The sequence below is a fragment of the Anguilla anguilla genome, chromosome 5 (genome assembly GCF_013347855.1).
Source record: "Anguilla anguilla isolate fAngAng1 chromosome 5, fAngAng1.pri, whole genome shotgun sequence".
In the NCBI taxonomy this organism is placed as follows: Eukaryota; Metazoa; Chordata; class Actinopteri; order Anguilliformes; family Anguillidae; genus Anguilla; species Anguilla anguilla.
In genome coordinates, this window is record NC_049205.1 from 12,404,656 (window position 1) to 12,426,175 (window position 21,520).

At 47.5% G+C, this 21,520-nt stretch overlaps 1 protein-coding gene across 1 annotated transcript in view; it reads right to left on the reverse strand.

The window, feature by feature from the left end:
* Positions 1–21,520, reverse strand: part of ctnna2 (catenin (cadherin-associated protein), alpha 2) — a 357,955-nt gene that overhangs the window by 324,666 nt on the left and 11,769 nt on the right. Inside the window, exon 2 of the mRNA XM_035417945.1 lies at positions 2,678–2,784. Coding sequence (XP_035273836.1) covers positions 2,678–2,779 — 102 coding nt within the window. The 5' untranslated portion in view covers positions 2,780–2,784. The remainder of the gene's footprint in view (positions 1–2,677; positions 2,785–21,520) is intronic.

Consider the following 21,520-nt stretch of genomic DNA (forward strand, 5'->3'; position numbering starts at 1 on the left):
TAATGCTGCTGTCACACGCACACCGGACCGCACAAACAGGGGCGAAGCACCCAAGGGCATGGCCCGTGTACACACACTTCACACCGCTGGGTTTCTCCTCCCCCTGCAGCACCGTCAAAGGCTCTGTGACATCACGGAATAAATCAAAGTCGGCATGGCTACCGAAAACAACAGCTGCCATTCAGGGAATGCCAAGAGACGGTGACAGTTGTTACCAAGAGACGGTCCATAACCGCACCCCCGTCCCCACCCTCCCCCCATAAACAGACCGAGGCAGCGCTGGCCCCTCCTCGCGAACAGGCTGCAAGATAACGGCATGCGCTAGGCTACATAGCCGCTGGCCGCCGCTCCATCATTAACGCTGCGCGTCAGCCAGAATTAATCGAGTGCCGCGTGCACCGCGCTTGGCTAAACACGCGCGCGCTGGCCTCACGGAAGACGAAGCCCGCGAAGCGAAAACAAAAAACGTCGTCCTTCCCTCCGGCAAACAGTTCCCGCGAAAAAAAAAGCAAAAAACAGGGGACGCTCTCTGCCAACGGCTCTCTCCGGAAAGTCACGCGACAGCGGCTAATCAGCCGGCGTCGCGGCGCTAAGACTGATGTAACTTCCTGCATTTCCGCTCGTTCCGCGCGGAATCGAATCTGCATACGCAGCGCGGCGAGACCGGAGAGGCAAAAACCTGAGAATCATTAATATCGCCGCGCGTCTCAGACCGTACCCGGTTTCGTATAATAGAGACAAAGCAGGGCTGAAAGAAACTCGTGAGAAGCGCACTCGCCCCGTTTATAATGGCCTAAAAAAGGCCTGGAGGCTCGCTTTAACTGCAGCTTAACTACACAGCGACCCGGCTCCTCCAGAGGATCAGATACTTTCCCCTTCATCTAATTGGCGATAAAAATCGAGTCACAGAACGGACCGGGCGTCTGGCGGTTCCAGTTCCAACGATCGCACAGGAGCACGCGAGTCCCCCTCGCTCTTTCGAGCCGCGCGTTTGGGTGACCTCCTTTCGCGGTTCATTTTTGGAAACGGGTCGTCTTTTCGGTTCCGAATCCTCTCGGTGGTCTCCCCCTGACTGCGAGCGGCGCACAGGGGCCGGGGCTTCAAAAACTCTTCAAACGTTTCGACGGGCCGCAAAATCCCCCACGATCCCTCCCGCCGGGGAGCCGGGGACCCGACGCGTTCTCCCCCTCGCCATCGCCGAGGGAGGGGCGACCGGTCAGGCGCGGGCCCGAGCGGCCTCACCGTGGAGACGGGAGCTGTCCGCGGTGGGCTCCCGGCCCCTCCCCCCACCCCCTACCCCTGCGCGCGCATTCTGCTCTACCCCGCCCCCCTCCCTTCCCATCTCCCCCCTCCCCCTTCCAGCCACCGACGCTGCCAGAATGCGGAGCGTTCCAAGCGCCAATCGGCGCGGGGGTGGCGCGAGGCCACGCTTCCGCTGACAAAGCAGCTCGTCGGCTGTCGGGTCCTGGCTGCACGCTGCGTGTCCGGGTGGAGCTCAGGGGCAGCGCGGAGAGAGAGAGAGAGACAGAGAGAGAGAGAGAGAGAGAGAGAGAGAGAGAGAGAGAGAGACAGTGCTACGCTATTAACCATTTCCTCCCCTGCAGCTTCCACCAGTACAACCACCCTCCCAGGCTTAAAACCTGTGGGCTGCGAACATGGACAAGCGGACAAGAGCCTCAGCCTTCAGCAAATTTCACATTTACAAATAACAGCTTCCACTTAAATCATAAAATTATTTGAACCTTCAGTGTTTGATGTAAAATGTTTACCAGAGGTTCATTTTACCCAGCGAAGGCACAACTTGAAATCCCTCAATCTCTCAATATTTTCCAAGCGGAAGACTGAAAAAATAAAAATAATAATCAAAAGAAATGAGATAACATGGAGGATGATATTCATAGAATGTTGCTGATAAACTAAAAACCATCTCCATTCCCCATCCCAGGCTCTAACACTGAAGGCTGTAAACATCATGTAAGTGGACAAGAACCTCAGCCTTTACACATTTCACGCATCAATAACACCTTCCATTTAAAACATGAAAGAATGTGAAGATTTAGTGTTTATTATGTTAGATACCAGAGGTTTATTTTAACCAGAAAGTGCACAACTTGAAATCCCTCAATCTCTCAATATTTTCCAAGCCAGAGAATGAAAAAAAGATAAAGTAAAATAGCATGGAGTACAATATTCACAAAATGCTTTCTGAGAAACCAAAACAAGAATCAAAACTGAGAACTTGGATGATGGTTAATAATCCATATTGAAAATACTGAAATACTAGACTTAGGCTATATTGAGAAAACAACAGAAGATTTTGAGCCCACTGTGAAACCCAAGAGCTATGTACGGCTGTGTGTATGTGGTGTGTGGGTATACGTGTGTGTGTGTGTGTGTGTGTGTACATATATATGTATGTACATGAGTGTTTCTATACCTGAGACTATTTTGATGTGACACACGGCCATATGTGACACTGCTAGCTAGACTAACAGGCTTTAGCCACTCTTCTCTATGCATAGCCTATGCTTTCTTTGGAAGATTCCAGCCAGTTTCTATGTTCTGCACAAGAGCAGAAGTTACAATTAAAAGTAACTAGAAAAGTAAAACTCAAAGCAACTGAAGGGACAGACAGAGGAGCCAAGTTCTATGACTGTCTCCAGGCAACTAGTCTCACCTGTGTGACCAGGGGCTCCAACAGTCTCTCCACGGTCAGGGTTCGAATCTCCAGACTTTTGGGGTCCCATTTTAGGAGGATGGGTGACGTTGCAGTTGTCATGATTTCTGAAAGGGAAAAAAGAAACGGAAGACAGAAAGAGAAAGATTAAAAAACTTATTTCACAGCAGTAGGTACTTCAAAGGAAATTACTAATCGCTTTACTTTCCTGAAGTAACACTTTCTGCACTATAAAGTTGGTTTAAAAGAAGAATTAAAGACATTACACCTAATGAGAGACACTGAATGAGTTGCTTTATAGAACAACAGGGAGATAAAATGTAAGTTTTTTCAATGTGATAGCACAAATAGATTTTCAAAAACTGAGTCATTGCTCAGTTCAATGACTCCTTTACGTGGGAAAGAAAATTCACCTTGACGTCTGAAAACAGAGACAAATCTCTCCCAAGACAAGGCCTTAATTCTCGTCTGGCAACCGCGTCTTTCAGCACTTTCGTCTGCTGCAGTACAAACTACTGAAGAAACCTTTCCGTTCCAAGAAATATCAGAAGTGCAAGTCTAAGCTAACTGGATGACAAATGACCTCACTTCAAGGTAGTCTGACACCAACGGGGGGGACTCTCCAACATGGGACTGGCTCAAAACTTGAGCCACTTTGGTTCTGGAGCGATGCTCTCAGCTTCTCTACCCTTCAATCCCGCGAAGGCTCCCCAAAAAAAAAGTGGAGGTGAAGTGAGCAGGCAGGCCAAGGCGAGGTTTAGCAGACTTTAGCAGGTAAAACAGATCCATCAGAGCACCGCACCATCAGCAGAATTCAGGACTGGGCAGAGGGAAGTACGAGCCAAAACATCCGCAATAGGACCAACAGTGTGACAGCAACGCCGGGGCCAAACGTTTCATCTGCGTTTGCAACACATCCGCCCTCCACGCTCATTAACCGTTTCAGCCTGAAGAGGCAGCAGGTTAACAGTAATGAATAGCACAGCTATGAAATGCTGATTTTTAAGCCATGGAGCAGTTCACAGGCGGCCGCGCCGCGAGATTCCCCGTCACTCATGTCATTAAGCCGGCCCACATTTCCCATTCCCTTTAAGTAGCCTACCTCCCAGGGTACGCACTGATTCCTGAGCGTACTGTACGCGGGTGAAAAAGCGTCCGCTATTTCTCTGAGCGCGTTTAACACATGCAGCCGGTTTCCCGCTAAAGCCGCGCATCCCGCTGAAAGCACAACTCCATCTCACGAAGAGACGAGCCGTGAAATACCGAACTCAAATTTAACTTGGGCGTGTAATAATAAATAGATTACACTTCTTAAAAGTAGCTGCGGTTGCATTAAAAAAAAGAAGAAGAAAAAAAAAACCACTCGGTTCTTTTTCGCGAGGGGTGAAATGAGAAGTGTTGGATTTTAAATAGAAGTATTTCGTCTCATGTTCCAAAAAAACAAATCTCTTGGACGGAAACTGCGCTTTCAGCTATTCCTGGTCTTGCTTGAAGTAGCTAGGTTACTGCACTGACTGGAGGACTCCACCAGGCGGGTAATGCAACAGCCAGACTGCATGTTGTTTCTTGCCTCTCATTCAATTTTGTAATGGAGTAGTTTGTTCAATAAATTAATCAATTGCATAGGGTTTACAGTGGCGGGTCTGTCTGTTTACCCAAATAAGCCTATATAAAGACCATTACCGTAATAAAATATTCAGAGAATTTTAATGACATAACGACCACACTGCATCAGGAAGAGCCCTAACGCCACCGATACAGGCAGTTGGCAAGAGAAATCTGAAGAAAGCAGGAACATAATTACACAAACCCATTAACAGTCACAGCTCAGTGTGGTCTCCAGAGATGACAGATTCCGACAAAACACGTCCTTCCCTGTTATTTCAGGGTCTAGTGTCACGAAGGGTAGCCAAGTGTTCCTGCAGTATAGCAGATCACAGACAAACACTAGAGGCCAGATTTACTAAAATGGGCGTCAAACTGGGTCAAAATCACTATTAGGATGCAAGAGATGATTTGTGAGAAACACATCTCTTTGTGACTTCCCTTTTGATACACATGATCAGTCCATGCTTTTGCATGCCTTCGAGATGAACATACTGAAACAGGGCAGAGATTTTGTTAATTATGTAAATCAAGTATTCCGTCTACCTTATCAAGGCTCAACAGTTCTCCCATTTTATGAGCATTTGCTCCTGAAAATTGATGTGTGCTAACAGGATAAATAATTTAGGGACGCATCTGCTAATTGGGATTCATTAGTGCGCTGCTAAATTTTTCAACTTAGGAGCGCAAGTGTTCCTTGGAAAAAATGTTACAGCCCTGTTTACAGGCGCGTCATTTGCAAACTCTGCTCTTTGTGTGTGGATTTTAAGTCATAAAAGCAGACGCTAATTTGCTAAGTGCTGATATAGCATAGCTGAGGTTCTATTAAAGGTGTGTTAACAGGAAGTTCTCTCTCTCAATCTTGCCAACAGCCACAAATGCCAGGAGACAACACAGAGGACAAAGGCAAAATAAAGAATAAGTCATAAGAGTATTTTTTTATCCTCTTAAGGATAAGTGAACAGCAAACAGTGAAGCAATACAGCCAGGTTGCAAAGGTCCTTTCCTCGGTTGGACCACCATTATGTTGTAGGAAACTATTTTTCTTCTGTCTGCCACTCAACATCAAACCATTTTTTCTTTACATCATCTGCTAGTTTTCTTATGTCACTCCAAGCATCTCTCCTCTCCGTTTGTGTTGTGGTTCTTTGCTGCAACACAGTGTTGTGAATCTTTACCACTGGCTGTTTCCTGATCTGTACATGCAGGTCTTATTTTTATGCCTTAAGCCTGTTAGCTGATTTTTCTTTTTCTCGTGGCTGCCTCGCTACCTCTGCGCGGTTGCTCGACATCAATTTCTCAGCACCTTATAACCTGGACCATGTAAAAATGCAGTATTTTTTCAGACCTTTGTTTTATGGATACCTCCCAGCACAAACTTGCCAATGAGGGCGCTTCATTTATTTAATTGAGTAATTAGGGCCAGTCTTAAACGTGTCGGTACGTGAAAGATTTCGCCCCGCGATCGTTCCCTCAGTAAATCAGGCCCTAGGCCTGAAGCCAGGGCCGTAAATAAACGGCTAGCCTACATCACACCTGGGAGCGCCAAATCCCGTTTAAAAATCCACTTCGGCGGGATTCCCCCCCCCGAGCCGGCCCCGCTCGCCGCGCCCGTTTAACCTCGCTCAGGCGGGGTCCTAATCCGGGGCTAATCCCGCCGATCCCGCCCAGCGGGCGGGCGCGCCATGGGCGGCGGCTCCGAATTTCAGCTGCGCCAAACGGCCGCCGATGAGGAGCGCAGACAGTGAATTAGGCGCCGCTGGAGCACTTCTCTCCTGATGCGTTCAACGCACGGCCAAAGAGGTAGCGCAAAGAGGTAGCGCATTTCACTCTTGTCTCCATTCAAGTTTTTCTTTCCCTTCCGGTGTAGAAAAGGTGGAGCATGTTGTCCAACTAACATCAAACTGCTATTCAGGGGGACAAAACATAGCAGGCGAGTGAGGCAACCCATCTCTCTATAAAGAAAAACTCTGGGAGCACTGCTAAAAAAAAGCTAGAATCTAGTTTACCCTTCTTCATCCAACCCCTTCACTCCCAAAATGACAAAACGCAGCGAAGCCAACAGATATCAAAAGGTGCTGAAATGCAGAAAAAGAGCTCTGGTTCCAAATTACGGTCGAGTTCCCAAGGCCTTTGTGCAACACTAGCCAACAGCTATTGTGTTGTTTTGGTGTTTGGGAACAGTGTTTGTGTTGGGTTGATTTGATTGCAGAGGGAGGTAGGTATCGTTGCCATGGAAATGGCAAGCTAATCAGGTCTTCGGTGTAGCCAGCTGGTCCACATGCTTTTGTCCGGGAGATGTGGAGGGAGTGAAGGGGATTGTGGGATTGGGGGGGGGGGGGGGGGGGTTAGGCATGGAAAATCTTTGAGTGTGCCTGGAAGGAAACCTAGCTCAACAGTTCTCAGGGAACAAGTTGTGCTCTATTCTTTGGACAGACACAGTCCACCCCCACCCCCACACCCACCCGCCCCCCAAAAGCCAAAATGCATGCACCCCAATCCTAAATTAACTGGAATCACTCAGGGTACTGGCAAGCACTGACCAGGCAGTGAAAGGTCATTAAGCATCACCATCCATCATCATCTCAGAGCTAAACAAAGCGTTCAAACTCCCTTCATCTAAAGGGGCCGCCGCCTGAGGCTGCCATTAGCTTCTCAACCTGCTCGCTAACACACAGTCATCAGATTGGTTCTGGATCACTGCCAGTTATTTACACCACCCTCGCCATTTACCTAAACATCCTCACCCCCCAAAAAACTCCTCATAATTCATTTTCCATGACAAAACAACCTGCACGTCTGATTTAAAATGCGATCCATGTGTGTGATCCACTACATATTCAATAATCCCCCGGGGTATAAAAGCTATAAATAAGCACCCCCCTACCAATGGGTGGAAAATTGGCCTGTCGATATGATTGCTCGCGCGGGTCTCGCCGCAAATCACCGCATTGAACGAGTGCCGAAAGATGGGGAACCGGAACGCTCCCGTCCAATTTACCCGGGCGAGCATCAATAACTTCAGGCCTGGTGATGTAAGGCTCTCCGGCGAGCGAGCGAGGGGGCCGGGAGTTTGATCGGGTTGCGCGAGCAATAACAGAGGCCGCGGAGAGATGATCTCGTTACCGCGGAGAGAGAGAGGGGAGCCGCGACCATGCATCATCTCTCCGAGAAGCACCAATGATATCATCTTCTCATCAGCGGCCTGGCAGACTCTTTATCTTCTGACATTAGAATGTATGAACCTCTGGCCAAAGTTCCCTCCGCTCTCCTGGGGATCCGTAGAAGACTCATAGATCAATGTTCCTGGGAGAGGAACATCAAAAATATCAGCAAAACTAGCTTTGTCCTTCCACAAAGAACAGAGTTTTGGCTTCCCCCCCACACTCTCAGTATCCTTATTTTACCCCCTCAAAGCGGCGGTTGTTTATCTCCACTAAAACGTCTTCACAAACCTGGCTGAGCGAATAAGCTCAGTATTTATGCCATCAGGTGTATGATGTTTTTTTCATCGGTGTTGTCTGGTAGAGACACAAGCCTCCAGCCAGTCTCGTCAGCCGAACCCATGGGAGAAGTGCACTTACATGCGAAAGAGTGCGGGGTCAATTAGGTATGTTCCTGAGGGCTGCACCGGCCTAATTATTCTCTCCTAATTGGATGATCGGTTCAAACTGCCACGACGGAACAAATGCGACAACAGTCGCCCCGACCGCCTCCAAAACACATGCACGTCTGCATGATTAGCCTACTTATTAAGTTCTCTTTCCGGAGAATATTTCCTGTCCTATTTCTTCCCAGCACTGGTACAAAATAATACATCATATCCCACACGACTATGTCAGTCATACTCAGAATACATAAAGGAGCCATTTTCGTTTTGTACAGAGGAGTATATGCTATACAAACAACAGGAATAAGGATGTATGTAAAATTAGCTATTCAACAGCCCTAAAGAGTAACAATGGCACCTCAGGCGTGTTCTCTACGGAGAAGGGAATTAGGCAGCAGACAGCAGATATATCACTGTTGACAGAGTTTATTCGCACCAATTGTCTGAAATGCGATCTCATCAGCAACTTCTATTTAGAAATCCCCCTGTTATGACGAAGGGGAGCAAGATGACCAGAGCCAGCACGAGCACACCCGGGTAGTTTGTTTTCTTAAGGAACTCAAATGTGCATGCTGAAAAGATGTGCACCATGTAGGCTAAGTCCAGGAAAAAAAAGGTGCACAATTGCCACATGCATATAAAGCACGCACACACACACACACTCACACTTACACGCACACACACACACACATGCATACACACACACACGTGCACACACACACACACACACACACACACACACACACAAGTACACACACGTGCACACACACACACACACACACACAGACACACAGGATGAGTACTGTGATCTTGAGAGAGGCAGGAGTTTTGACTGCGAACACCCACAGAAGCAGGTAATTTTACTCCATGATACTTCAATGAGGAGGTATAATGCCGAAGTGAAGCCACAAAGGAGGAGGATGCTCAAGCACACTGAGCAGAACAAGCAACGCACATATCTCAGCAGCCCATGCTTCACCTTACAAAAAGAATACCAAATGTGCTGGGGCCAGATAACCCCTTTACCAACGGCCCAATGACAATACATCATTTTCAGAAAATGCTCAGCGCAGGCTTCCTCAGACAACAGCCTGGCGAGCGGGTTTTACAGCAGCGCTAAGGCCTTTAGGGCTAAGGATGAATGTTATTACTCTGACCTCCTTTAGCTTCGGCGGTAAGCAGGTCACCCCCCCGCGCGCGCGCACGCGTACGTGCTGTCCGTTTACCGTTCGCCACGCATCGCGGACGCGCGACGGCAGCCGGCAAACAACTTATTAATATAAGCATTCACGAAACGGGGCCTCCGCTCCGAGCGGCCGCCTCTAAACTCCCAGGACCCGTAGCGGAAGCCGGCGCTTCTGTGGAGCCGGCAGGTTCCCGGGAGCAGCAGCAGCAGCAGCGCTAAGCCTATCAAAGAGATCCGCTTGACCTCCTTTGTCCGCGCGCCGCCACCGTCGCCTCCCGCAACGGCGCCGAGCCAGAACGTCTCCCGGGGACTCAAACCCGCCCGAGGATTTCCTCTGCACGCTTCCCAGCGGTTCCGGTTATGTATATGAAAAAAAAATGATTGGAGGGAAGTTACGTAAACAGCATCTTGTTTCTTTAGCAGCACGCTAATAGCCATCTTCTGGAACGAAGCCTGATTTCGTGCTAACGTGAAGCTGACCGCTTTACGCCGCGGCCGCCTTCCGTTCGCACGAGGGGTGAAGCTGCGCGGCTCAGAATAGCCGCGCATCGGCGTCAGATTTAGCGGGGTTATGCTAGAGAGTGTAAATCTGACTGCGAGAGAGGGTGGGAGAGAGAGGCAGTGAATTAGCAATAATACTTAGCTAGCTAAGACACAAATCCTTCCAAAACCCAAGCAGCCTTGTTATTATTTTTTTTATGGAAATCAGATTTCAAACCGACGCCAGAATAAGCGCTCATTACTTGATTATTTGTGTTTATTCTCCGCTGCCCCTGAAATGATATCATTTCCTACAGTCTTTATGACACAAGCTCTGGAAAATGGCTTTAATTACTGCCGACAACTGTTACAGTAGGAATGTCATTATCTCAGCCCAGGTGTGCGATTATTGTGCATACTGATGTAATTATTCATTTCTTTATTGTAGGTGTGTGTGTCTGTGTGTGTGTGTGTCTGAGTGTGTGTATCTGAGTGGGTGTGTGTGTGTGTGTGTTTGAGAGAGAGAGAGAGAGAGAGAGAGATGTCATTTTGCATAAATTAACACATAAATGCAAACCTGTGTTCAATAACAGACTGTGGGCGAGGGCATATGCATGCATACCTCTGTGAGTGTGAGACTGGCATGTGTGCACGTGTACGAGCTTTCCGCGAGTGCACGATTGCACATGCATGTACGTGAACGAGTTCTGGCCATGTGCATGACTGAGCATGTGCACAACTGCGCATGTGCATGTGTACAAGTTCTGCGTGTGTGCACAACTGCGCACCTGAGCGCACGCGAGTTCCACGTGTGTGCGTGACTGCGCATGTGCATGTGTCCACGCGTGCCTCAGATGAGTCACGCAGAGGAAGCAGAGCGAGGGCTCTCAAGTTTAGCCGATCCCCAGCGGTCAGAGCGTTCACAGGTTCACAGGTTCACAGCTTATCTCTCTCTCTCTCTCTCTCTCTCTCTCTCTCTCTATCAGCCGCTCGTCGCTCCGACCAGCACCGCTGCAACGGCGAGCGTCTTCAGGGGACACGCACGGGTAACAGAGCCCGCAAACTCGCTGCGTCAGCGTCAGGACTCGACCACTCCGGCCCCAGGGACCTGCATTTTAAATCCTTTCAAACAGGACAAAGCTGCAAGTTACAGGAAGTTAGAAACAAGTGAATATTGGTGGGGGGGTTATCTTTATCCATGTACATTTTCGTCTTTCACACCCGACCCTTCGTTAGCACTTTGATTGCGCCGTTTGCAGGAGGGGGTTTAAAACTATTCTCCAGACACCTGTGCTGATGATTGCACTGCAGATGAAAAAAATCGCAATGCCTTTCACACGCTTTTGCTAAATTCTGCAAACAAGATAGAGGAGCTTAACCGTGCTGCAAACTGTGACTCACAGTGCTGATCCAGGATCAGTTCCCAATTACTGCAGTAACTGGCTGAGATTAAGTTTAGAGCAGTCAGATGTGACTCTGGATCAGTTGTGGAGGGAGGGAGGAGGGTCACACCATGCTTGGCTTGCCAACCACTGGTCCCTCCAGACAGTGTTCCACAATAACAAGCAATCTTCAGGGACTGTCGCAAGCAACAGAACAATGTACTGTTTCTTCCTGCTACTACTGATACTGGCTTTACAGAGAACCTTGTCCAGCCAAGGCTGATACCAATTACGGCAATTAACAACCTCATTATCCCTTTGAAGAGTAGGGAACCCTTTGATTTTTGGAATGTTTTTTTTTTCTTCAAAATTCTAAGTCAGTGTTCTAGAACTCCATTGCATTGAATCTCGGCTTTGGGCCTTTCTGTGCGGAGTTTGCATGTTCTCCCCGTGTCCGCGTGGGTTTCCTCTGGGTACCCCGATTTCCTTCCACACTCCAAAGACATGCAGGTAGGCCGATTGGAGACCTTAAATTGCCCACAGGTATGAGTGTGTGAGTGAATGGTCTGTGTGCCCTGCGATAGATTGGCGGCCTGTCCAGGGTATATTAACTGCCTCTCGCCCAATGCACGCTGGGATAGGCTCCAGCACCCCCCGTGACCCTGCTCAGGATAAGCGGGTATAGATAACGGATGGATGGATGGATTGTTACATCACCATTAGAATCACATATTTGTGACTTTACACCTTAAAGGTTTAAGCACATTTGCTGGCTGATCAGCAATGCATTTGAAAAGCATACGTCTGAAGAGCTTTGAGAGCCCCTGTGTGGAACGGCCAGGAGCTGCGAGAAAACAATCACCTGGACGCCAAACCCGAAGACGCCGTCAAACGCGGCGAAGGCTCCCTCCCGTTCCGGAGGCAGCCCGATGAGAGGGCCTCTGCATCTCTCTCACGCCTCGCATTAATCTCGCCCCTGTCCTCGCTCGGGGTGATTTACTGTCCCCTTATTATAGCAGCGGGCCCGGGACAGACGCGGGGTATTTACTCACCTGTTGCTTCTAAAGGTGCTGAGCGCAAGCTGTAACATACAGCACAGTTTCTCCATCTGTGCTATAACGCCCCACACTCCCCCCCCCACTATATATATATATATATATTTAAACTAAAAAACTAAAAAACTAAAAAACTCATGATATTACTGAGAAAAAGAACTGGAACTACATCTCAACAAAGTCCTAGGCCCAAACAGCAAAAGTAGTTTCTGCCACTGACTTGGGTTTCTGGCACACAATGAAAACCTTCTCATGACCTCAGAGCGACCTGCGGATTATAGGCAGTCAATAGTTCAGTGAGGGAGCGCGGGTCGGGCGATGCTTTGAGAGCAAGCAGAATTCAAAAACTTCTAAACAAACCCTGTGTGAGGCACTACCAAGCGTTGAGTCAAGGTTGACGCTGATGCGTGTCCTCTTTTTCAACATTGTGAACTGGCCTGCCTATAGCGAAGCTTACCAATAACAGTCTAAAAAAGTCCACAAAAACATCCCCACGTAAGTGCATTATACAAAGTGTATAGGCAGTGGGCACCCAACAGGAGGAGGCGGCTTGAAGAATGACGGACAGGTCAGCTGAGAACAGAACACCGGTCGTGTCTATCCGGCGCCCTGAGCGAACTCTTAATAAGTGAATAGACGAGCGGCCTTCATATCCAACTGCGCTAATTAAGGAATCGATATCCAATTCCGACTCAAAACCGCCTCCTCTTCTGCGAATTCCAGAGCCTCCCCTTACGCGCGAGGTTTCAGTTACAGCTCGCGAATCGCGCGCGAAAAGCACACGGCAACAAAAACCAACGGTTGCGCTCCTAGCTCAAAGCAAATTCTGCTGAATCGATGATGACTCTAAGCTATTTGTCAGCGGAGAACAATAGCGATCTTGTCTATGACAGTACCGGCACAATGAGCCTTTTTTTCTCATTCAGAACGGACAATGCGATGTTCCCCGTATCCGTTATTACACAGGCGTGGTGGCGTACTGTGCCATTAAAAGTAGACAAACAATGACAAGAAGCATTCACAGAGTGAGCTGTTAGCACAAAGCACTGTCCCACGTCTCAATCAGCTTCATTTTAAAGGCTGTCTTCAACCACAACCTTAAAAAAGTAAATTCCTACTATCATATGTAGGGGGGGCACGATATTGATACGGCGGAAACATAGGCCTACTCCATTTTAAATTTTGAGGGAAGTTACCCACTAAAGTTTTCTTCTATGTCCCGAAATCTTGAGTTATTTCGTTTGCGCACATTGCATCACAAACTTCAAAACTTCAAACGTTCAAAACTCAACCTTACTTGATGCTATGCGCGGATTAACCAGGCAAAGCAATTGAGGGTAATACCTCGACAGGGATCAGGGCTCTGTAATAAGGCCAAGATGGCGGCTCAGGGCTTTTGACAGGCGGGTCCACCGTGAACGCCTCAGTGCACGCGCTCCTCGCTCCTCAGAGAAAGAAGGCCCTTGTTGTCACCCACAGGAGTTCGGTAAACAGCAGGATTCCATTGCTTCTAATTACGTCGTGGAGAAGGGAAGCACGCCCGTCCTCTCTCTCTCTCTCTCTCTCTCACACACACACACACACACACGCACGCATGCACGCGCACACACACACGCCGCGCTCTGGGAGATGCTGTTTGTAGATGAAACGAGCGTGTTTTTTTTTTTTTCCCCCTTTCTTCGAGCTATCCTCCTGTCAGAGCGGACCTCATGGGACAGGAGCGGTGGTGGTGGAGGGGGGGGGGGGGTGGGGGGATGGGGGTCTGAGCGTTGCGCAGACATCACCGACGCGATGCTCTTAACCGAGCCGGCCCGTTCCGCCGAAAATCCCAACAGATCCCGAGCGAGCTCTGTTTCACTCATCCAAACGAAAGGCACTCGTGTCTGTTTCCAGGAGATAACGCCCAGAAAATGATTCACCCCTGACACATCAGATACATCGAACAAGCCTCTAAATTGTTGGCGTACAGCCATACGAGCAGTCGGCAAGGAAAAGAGCGACGGATTCCGACCCGGTTTACACTGACGCCAGTAAAACAGCCATTTGTTTTTTTCTTTTTTTTACTTAACATTTGTGAGTAATGGCAAAAAAATGGCTCCCTCTTTTCCCGGGTTCAATGCGCGGCAGTGAGAAGGTGAGGGAATTTGGCACCGATGCGGAAATTAAAGGCGAAGTGCAATTACTGCCTCCCCTCGTTCTACGTAACGATTTTCCCCCGGAGGTCAAAAGCTCTGTTTCAGCATTAAGCAGCGTTCTTACGACGAGCGAATCCACGGCGGATTAAGGAAAACGCCTCCCTTCCCCGCTTTCCCAGGCCTGCTGGAGGAGAAAACCTCTGCGGCTTGTCCTCAAAGAACCGCCGCTTTCCGGAAACGACCGCGAGGCTTTCGCGAAGTCCGCGAGTGAAGAAGACAGACGGCTGCTCCTCTCCTTTAATGCCGTTCCGACGGGACATCGAGAGAGAGAGAGAGAGAGAGATCTCTAAGGCTCCACCAACCGCCGTCCTATCCTGAGGGGCTGGCTCTCGTAACAGAGCCCACCGCTGATCGAAGCCCCGGGGATCTTTCCGGAAGCCCAGCGGTGGCTCGTGCCCCGAAACATGCAGTGTCTCGGGGATGAAGGAGAACGAGGTTGCCGTGGGTTTTTGAGGGCCGGTGTCTCCCCCGAGGCTACGCCTTCGGGGCCCGTGGGAGCGGGGGCGTCCGCTGAGACAGGACACCCTTCAGAAGCGTGAGAGAAAAAAAAAACATCTCAGCAAGACCTGGCCTCTCTGAGAGCTCAGCTCTCAACCATTTAGGCTGTAGCACTGACCTGCTCACTGCTGGAGAGAACTTGAATAATTGCTCAAAAACACATTACAAAAACAGATTACATTACATTATAGGCATTTAGCAGACGCTCTTATTCAGAGCGACTTACACAACTTTTCACACAGCATTTACGTTGCATCCATTTATACAGCTGGATAGATACTGAAGCAATGCTGGTTAAGTACCCTTTAAGGGTACAACAGCAGTGTCCTACCCAGGAATCGAACCTGTGACCTTTAGGTTACAAGGCATGTTCCTTACCCATTACACTACACTGCCGCCCACTACGGCTGCTCAGTGATTTTCTGTTGGACACGATGCACCATCAAACGCCCTTCCAATGCCCTTTAACAGGTGCGTTCAGGTTAGAAATCCCTGAAAGGAGAAAAGATCTGCTGACTTAGACTCAGTTCCCAGCAGTAGCCTCCTCGCCAGCTGTCAGCCTCCAGGAAAAACCTTCTTGGGATGTCCTTAGACCGCACAAAGAAGCTTGCTGACCAAATAAAATCTTGGAGAAACATAACCTACTTTGGATCACCCGCTTTCATTTGGTCCCGGTTACTTGAAATATACAGCACTGGCACAAGTCGAGACACAGGAACATGACGTGATTTCAGAAAAGAACCGGAACTTCTCTCTGGGACGAGTAACCTCATCAAGCAACAGACACGGTCAAGTTCCCAATTGAATATAAGGCTTATGGTCTTACAATGCAGCACCAGTTTCAAATGAGAGATCAGTTAAAAGAGAAGTGTGAGTATACAGTACTGAAGCTGTATTTCTTTGATGGAGTTAAGAGCGCTGAGGCATTAGGGTTAGCAGAGAAAAATATCTTTGTCTAGTCGAGCACCAGCAATTCCTCCAATTAGCCAAATGCCTGTAGCAGGTGAAGTATTTTGAATTTTCTATAAACCTTCAAGCTTTTATTAATTAACAAACCTATCACTTCAAAAAAATCTCAAATTATACTTAAACATCTTCTTTAAAATCTCTCTTCTTTAAAGGGTTCACGGGTTCACTCGTTGGCTAATGTTAGCCTAATACACATGCCATTTATGCACTGCATGTGAATTCTTTTCATTTAAATGGATAGAATCAGCCACTTAAGCATTGAACCCTAGCGATTCTTGCTCATTTTAATATCCTTTTTTGCATGGTCTGAGTCAGCTGCAGTTCAGGAGGTCTGTTCCATCTCATTCTGTTGGCAAGGGCACCGAACAAGGTAGGCAAAAACCGCACGGTAATTAAAGAAGTAGAGAAAAACAAGCTTTAAAACAAAGACAAGCAAGCTGGGATGTCAGGAGATAATTGGAATGGAAGTGTTAGCTTATCTGAATTATTACAGTTCTAGATCTACACTGCTGTAAAACAGGGGGCGGGGGTGTGGGGGGGGGGGGTGTTTATTACTGGATTTGATTTTGCTGTAGACATGCGCAGCAAGCGTAAAATATGCTTCTGCTGGAAGAAAGCCTTGCCTCCCAGTACTCCTTCTGCCCTCACTATAGCATAATGTATGGGGCGGCTTGGGTAATTCTAAAATAATATGGAGATCAGGCAAGCTGGTCACAGCTATCCGCTAACGAACGATCTGCCACCGCTGATATTTTTCTACAGCGTCTCATTAAAAAATAAACTCACAAAGGCCGCTAGATCCTAATTACTTTCTGCAGCAATTATATTTTTTAACACATTTATCAGCGTTAAACCAATAGCATTCTTTAAAGCTGACAAGAAAGACAACCACATTTAACTAGCGCGAAAGATTGTCTCTGGGCTTAATTACAGGAAAGAGCTGAGAGCTGACTGTGGGATAGGCCTGGTACGGTTATGTGGGTGGCTGGTGGATCGTGCTATCAACCTGTAACTCCATGAGTGAGTCAGCTAGAAGCCAAACCTACCCCAGGAGAGATGTGCTTAACCACAGTCAAGTCTGGATGCCTTTGCAGTGGCCTATTCACACTAGGCTATATCCCGCAGGCTAATCCCGCAGGGAGAACTCCCTACTTTACTCTCGATATTTATTCACGCTTTGAGCGTTTTCATAAACCAATAACCGGTGGATAAATTACAGCCACGTTACATGGCGTGTAAAAACCATACGTAGATATTTACAAGCCGCCAAAACGGTCCACTCCTGGCACTGTCGTGCCAACTGCAGAAACAGCTAGACACTAAACAAGTTCAATTCGGGGCAGCCTAGGACTACTGAAGCAAACATGATTCATAATGTTTAGACCTACCGCTTTGGGGGACTAGGATTTATGATATATACCTTATCGTAAGCCTTTTTTTTTGTTGAAATTTAAATTAGTTTTAATTAAAATAAAAAATAGTAACACACTGCGGGACCAAACTCAAGAAGATGCCGATATTTGACTGTTGCAGAAAGTGCACGCAATTATGCCTACTGGGAAAAAACCATAATTCTCAAACGGTCCACTGCCCCGTCCAGCAATATTTGCATTGAGAGCGAATAGCCCTCCCTGGAAATGGTGTTTATTATACTCATCAGAAGGCAGGGCAGTGGCCTCCATGCATTGAGCTTTGCAGAAGAGGATGATTCATTTTAAATACAGAAACATAAAAAGGCCAATCTCTGCGCAACCGGCAAGCTCTTTACTAGACTTGCAGGAAGTAGGCCTACTTTAAAATGGGAGCAGGAAATAGGCCTATTTGCTGTACAGAATTTGCTGAACGCCTCACAGATGATGTCGATATAAAACCGTTGAGAGAGCTACCCCGGACTCATCTGTCATATCTCTGCCACATGTAAAACCGGTTCATAAGAATGCACAGGATCGCCAATAATGTTTACATCATCCTGACAGAGGAAATCGGCACTTCTCGCTAGGACGCATTCGCGCACTGTCACATAAACTGCCAGTTAATGAGTAAATCCTACTAACAAAGGCCAGCAATATTAGCTTGGCTTTCGGTTGCTAATGCAAAGCGTGAAATTAAATATGACAAGCTGCTGGGAAGGTCAATTTTGTACCAAGAATGGTACAAATGAATGTTTTTCTTGTAGGCTACTATTTTTTCCATACATTAAATAAGCCGTTTGCTGTTTCATTCATGTCTTTTTATTAATACGCTTGTACCGTGTAATGTTGTGTCACTCATTACTGATATTGCCATACCATGAAGGCTGCTGTCTTGTTATTAATGTAGCATGGCAGTTCCACTGTCAAGAAGAAAGCAAAATTAAGTTCAGTTTACAGCCATCCAAAGTGTGAATATCACAGGATTTGGACTATATTCCATAGCATACAGTACAACATTGCCTATTTTAGCCTATTTATGTGCATGCTCTTTGGTTACCAACAGTGTTTTTTTCTTCAATGAACCAATATAGGATTTTCATATACTCATACTCCAAGATAAAACTCAAGGAAAAATGTACTCAATCAGAGCTGATACTGACCAGTTTCATATGTACACACATTATCTATCATTTTTTCTTTTCTTTTCTTTTTTCACTATTCAGTGTCATGGGGAGTAGCCTATTATTACATGACAAAATAAAATCATTATAAGTTCAACAGCATGCGTCAGCTGCATACACCCAGCACAATAACCTAATCAACGCTCGTGACGTTTCACGGCCAAGAAAATGCATCTTGGGTAACGTCAGTAAATCCTTTTCACAAAACCGTGATTGTAATGGCAGGGGAGACCTGCTTCACATTCTCTAAAAGAGGCCTTCGGCCAGACTGGCACAGCAAATCTGTGCCTAGCAGAAGCCTGGGACGTGTGCATTAACTCAAGAGACAAAACCAGCAAAGCTCCTGAAGAAAGAAAGAGAGAGAGAGAGAGGAGGGGGGAGAGACAGAGAGAGAGAGAGAGGGAGGGGAAAGAGAGACAGAGAGAGAGAGGGAGGGGAAAGAGAGAGAGAGAGAAAAAAAAAGCCTTTCACACCCTCTGTGCATTGCAGAAAGGTGTGGGTGTGAAATCCATTTCGGGGCATGCACACTATTTACGGCTGCACATAATGAGCATGTACATTAGCAGAGCGTGGGGCCCACGCACCCGGAGGCTACGTTCGCCAGCTGAGGCCCTGTTTCAGCACAGCCTCACCACTCCCTCCTGTCCTGCGCTGTGCTGGAGAGGCGGAGTGGGGGGGGGGTGTGAGATTTGCCTCCCGGATTGCCTGGAAGGGGACGGTGGATTCAGAAGGGGTGCGGCACGCAACCCGAAGCGCGAAATCGGCGGACAGATGGGGTCGGAAGGCACCTCCCTGGTGAGAGGTGCTGCACGTAATCTTTCACAGATCCAGCCCCAATGACACTGCTGCTACACAGCAGTGACGCTAGCAAAAAGTTAGCGGGAAATTATAACATTGCATGCTTAAGACATCTATGTTACTGTGATAAAAAGATATACAGAGCATGGTAAGGAAACACTAAATCCGATGGTTTTATTCTTTCCAACGTCATGCTGGCCTCCAAACATTTGCCTGAAAACTTTTTGCCTCTCAAACTTTATTTCCATACATTTATTTAACAGGCTCGCTCGCCGTATGTAAGCCTAGCCTTGTGTAACTGGCAGCTTGTTTTGTTAACTACTCGTGAAGGCTTCAAGGAAAATCCAACGGGGTAGAGATTCCACAGTAAATTAATCTCAGTGCTTCTGAAATATCGTGCCTGCAGATTTATGCCTGTCTTTTGTCAGTCTGTCACAGATTCTCAAAGACGAGAACACCAGGGTTTGTGGAGCAGCACTGCACAACCTCCACAGGAGTCTGAGATATACAGTATGCAGGCCCTTTGATGTCAGACGCTTCCAGTAAGAGCCAAAGTCAAAATAAGAAGTCAAACTAAAGTTATATGTGCTGTTAAACTGACGCTGGTATATTATCCATGTAACTACATCTCTCTAAATCTCCTCAAGCCTTATACAGACCTGAACACGTCCTTCATATTGGCTGTGATTGCTCTGCTGGTTGATCTGCTGTCCAATGGCAAAACTTACTGCAGCAGCTGTTCATTTATTCAGTTAGTAAATGGACAGTCTCAATTGTGAGTTTGAGAACCAGTGATTCTACAAACATTACCAGGTGGACACTGATTTGTTGTAAGTCAACCTGAGTTCCAGGGTTGTGCTATGCAAATAAGCCAATGGTCAATTATTATTTCTGAAGAATTAGTTTATCAATGACCAATCACATAATGCTGATGAAAAATTGGTAGAGCCAATGAGGTTGCAGGCAAGTAATAAAACGTTTTATGCATGCTCAGAGTAAGCTGTGTGTATGAGTCACAAGACCAAAATGACTTTATTAGGTTACACCCGTTCATTAGGCTACCCCATAGTAAAACAATGCCTTTTGAAGACTCCTCACAGGACAAATACTACTCCATACAATGAAAACTCTTACAAACAGCAGACAATGAGTTTACAGTGCACTCTTTCTGCTCTCAATCTGATAAAAAAAACACTATCAAAACCGTGTTTCTGTCAGTGATTAGACGCAATCAACAAAACTGTGATGTCAAGCCTGAAATGACAATGTCAGGATCGAGCAACGCTGGAACGCCTCATAGTCTTTCATTACCATAGACGTTTCAGGCATTTCAGAAAAGAAAAAAAAAACTGTGTTTGCTGGAACAAAGAAATTCAAAGAAATGCAATGAAACTCAGGGAGATTACAGGTTTTTGATTGCTTCTCGGCCGGACCACCAGCGGCATCGTGGGTAAAATAGGCTCAGTAAACCAGAGGAGGCATCTTTAACGGCTTACCACGCAGACGTTGTTTCAGCCGAGCCGGGCTTTGACTGAGAAACCACGGAGGACGGAGGGCCATCAGCGGGGGGAGGGAGGCGGTGGGCGGACGCGGGAGTGCGTCTGCCGAACGTCTACCACCGGGGGTTGCACCAGCGCTCCTACGGTTTCCATCTCTTAGGAGACGACCAGGCCTCCCACTCGGCTGTCAGTCAGAGGTGGGTGTAAGTCCTGAGCGATTCTGGTCAGCCCCGTCCGCTGTCATCACTTACGTTTATGTCTGATTGCTCAATGTCACCTTCGATGTCAGGCCTGTCTGCTTGTCTTTTTTTTGTTTTTTGTTTTTTTATTTTCCCCTCAACCTGAGGTCATCACTGAGTATATTGCCATGCAGCAGTTTTATAGGAAATGGTGCCAAGAGACAGATAGTTTTTGCTTTTTTTATGAAGGATTGTATGCCCCTGTGTACCAAACAAAAGCCATCGCTCTTCTCTGTGGGTTGCGTTTCCCCTGTGGATCTGAAAAGTGCTCAGTGAAAACACCTCAAGCCCAAGAGAAGTCTAAGCAGCCTGAGATTCGTCCAATCACAAATTAGTCTTGTGTGATGTCGCACAGCGATACTGACATAACCTCTTTCCCTTCGCACAACAATCTGCATTCGTTTTTCTCTCGCATTACCTTCCCTAATAACGGCTGGGTTTTCGGCGAAAAGAGCTGTGTCGAAGGCCTGTGGAGTGGATTTCTAAAAGCTACTTAAGGGCCCGAGCATTCCCTGAGAACCAGCGGACATGTTCGCTGGATACAAGGGTAAACAGGAGCTTTCCCTGCCAGGCTAATAAAGCCTTTTTCAGACGAGGTGTAATCTCCCTCCCCACAGTCGCGAGACAGTGCGGACCCGGCGGAAGGGAGAGCAATTGTTCCCTGGAGGACGTAAAATGGGAGCCAGAGCAGATGCTGTTGCTGAGGCACCAGAGTGATTCGGTATAGAACCTGC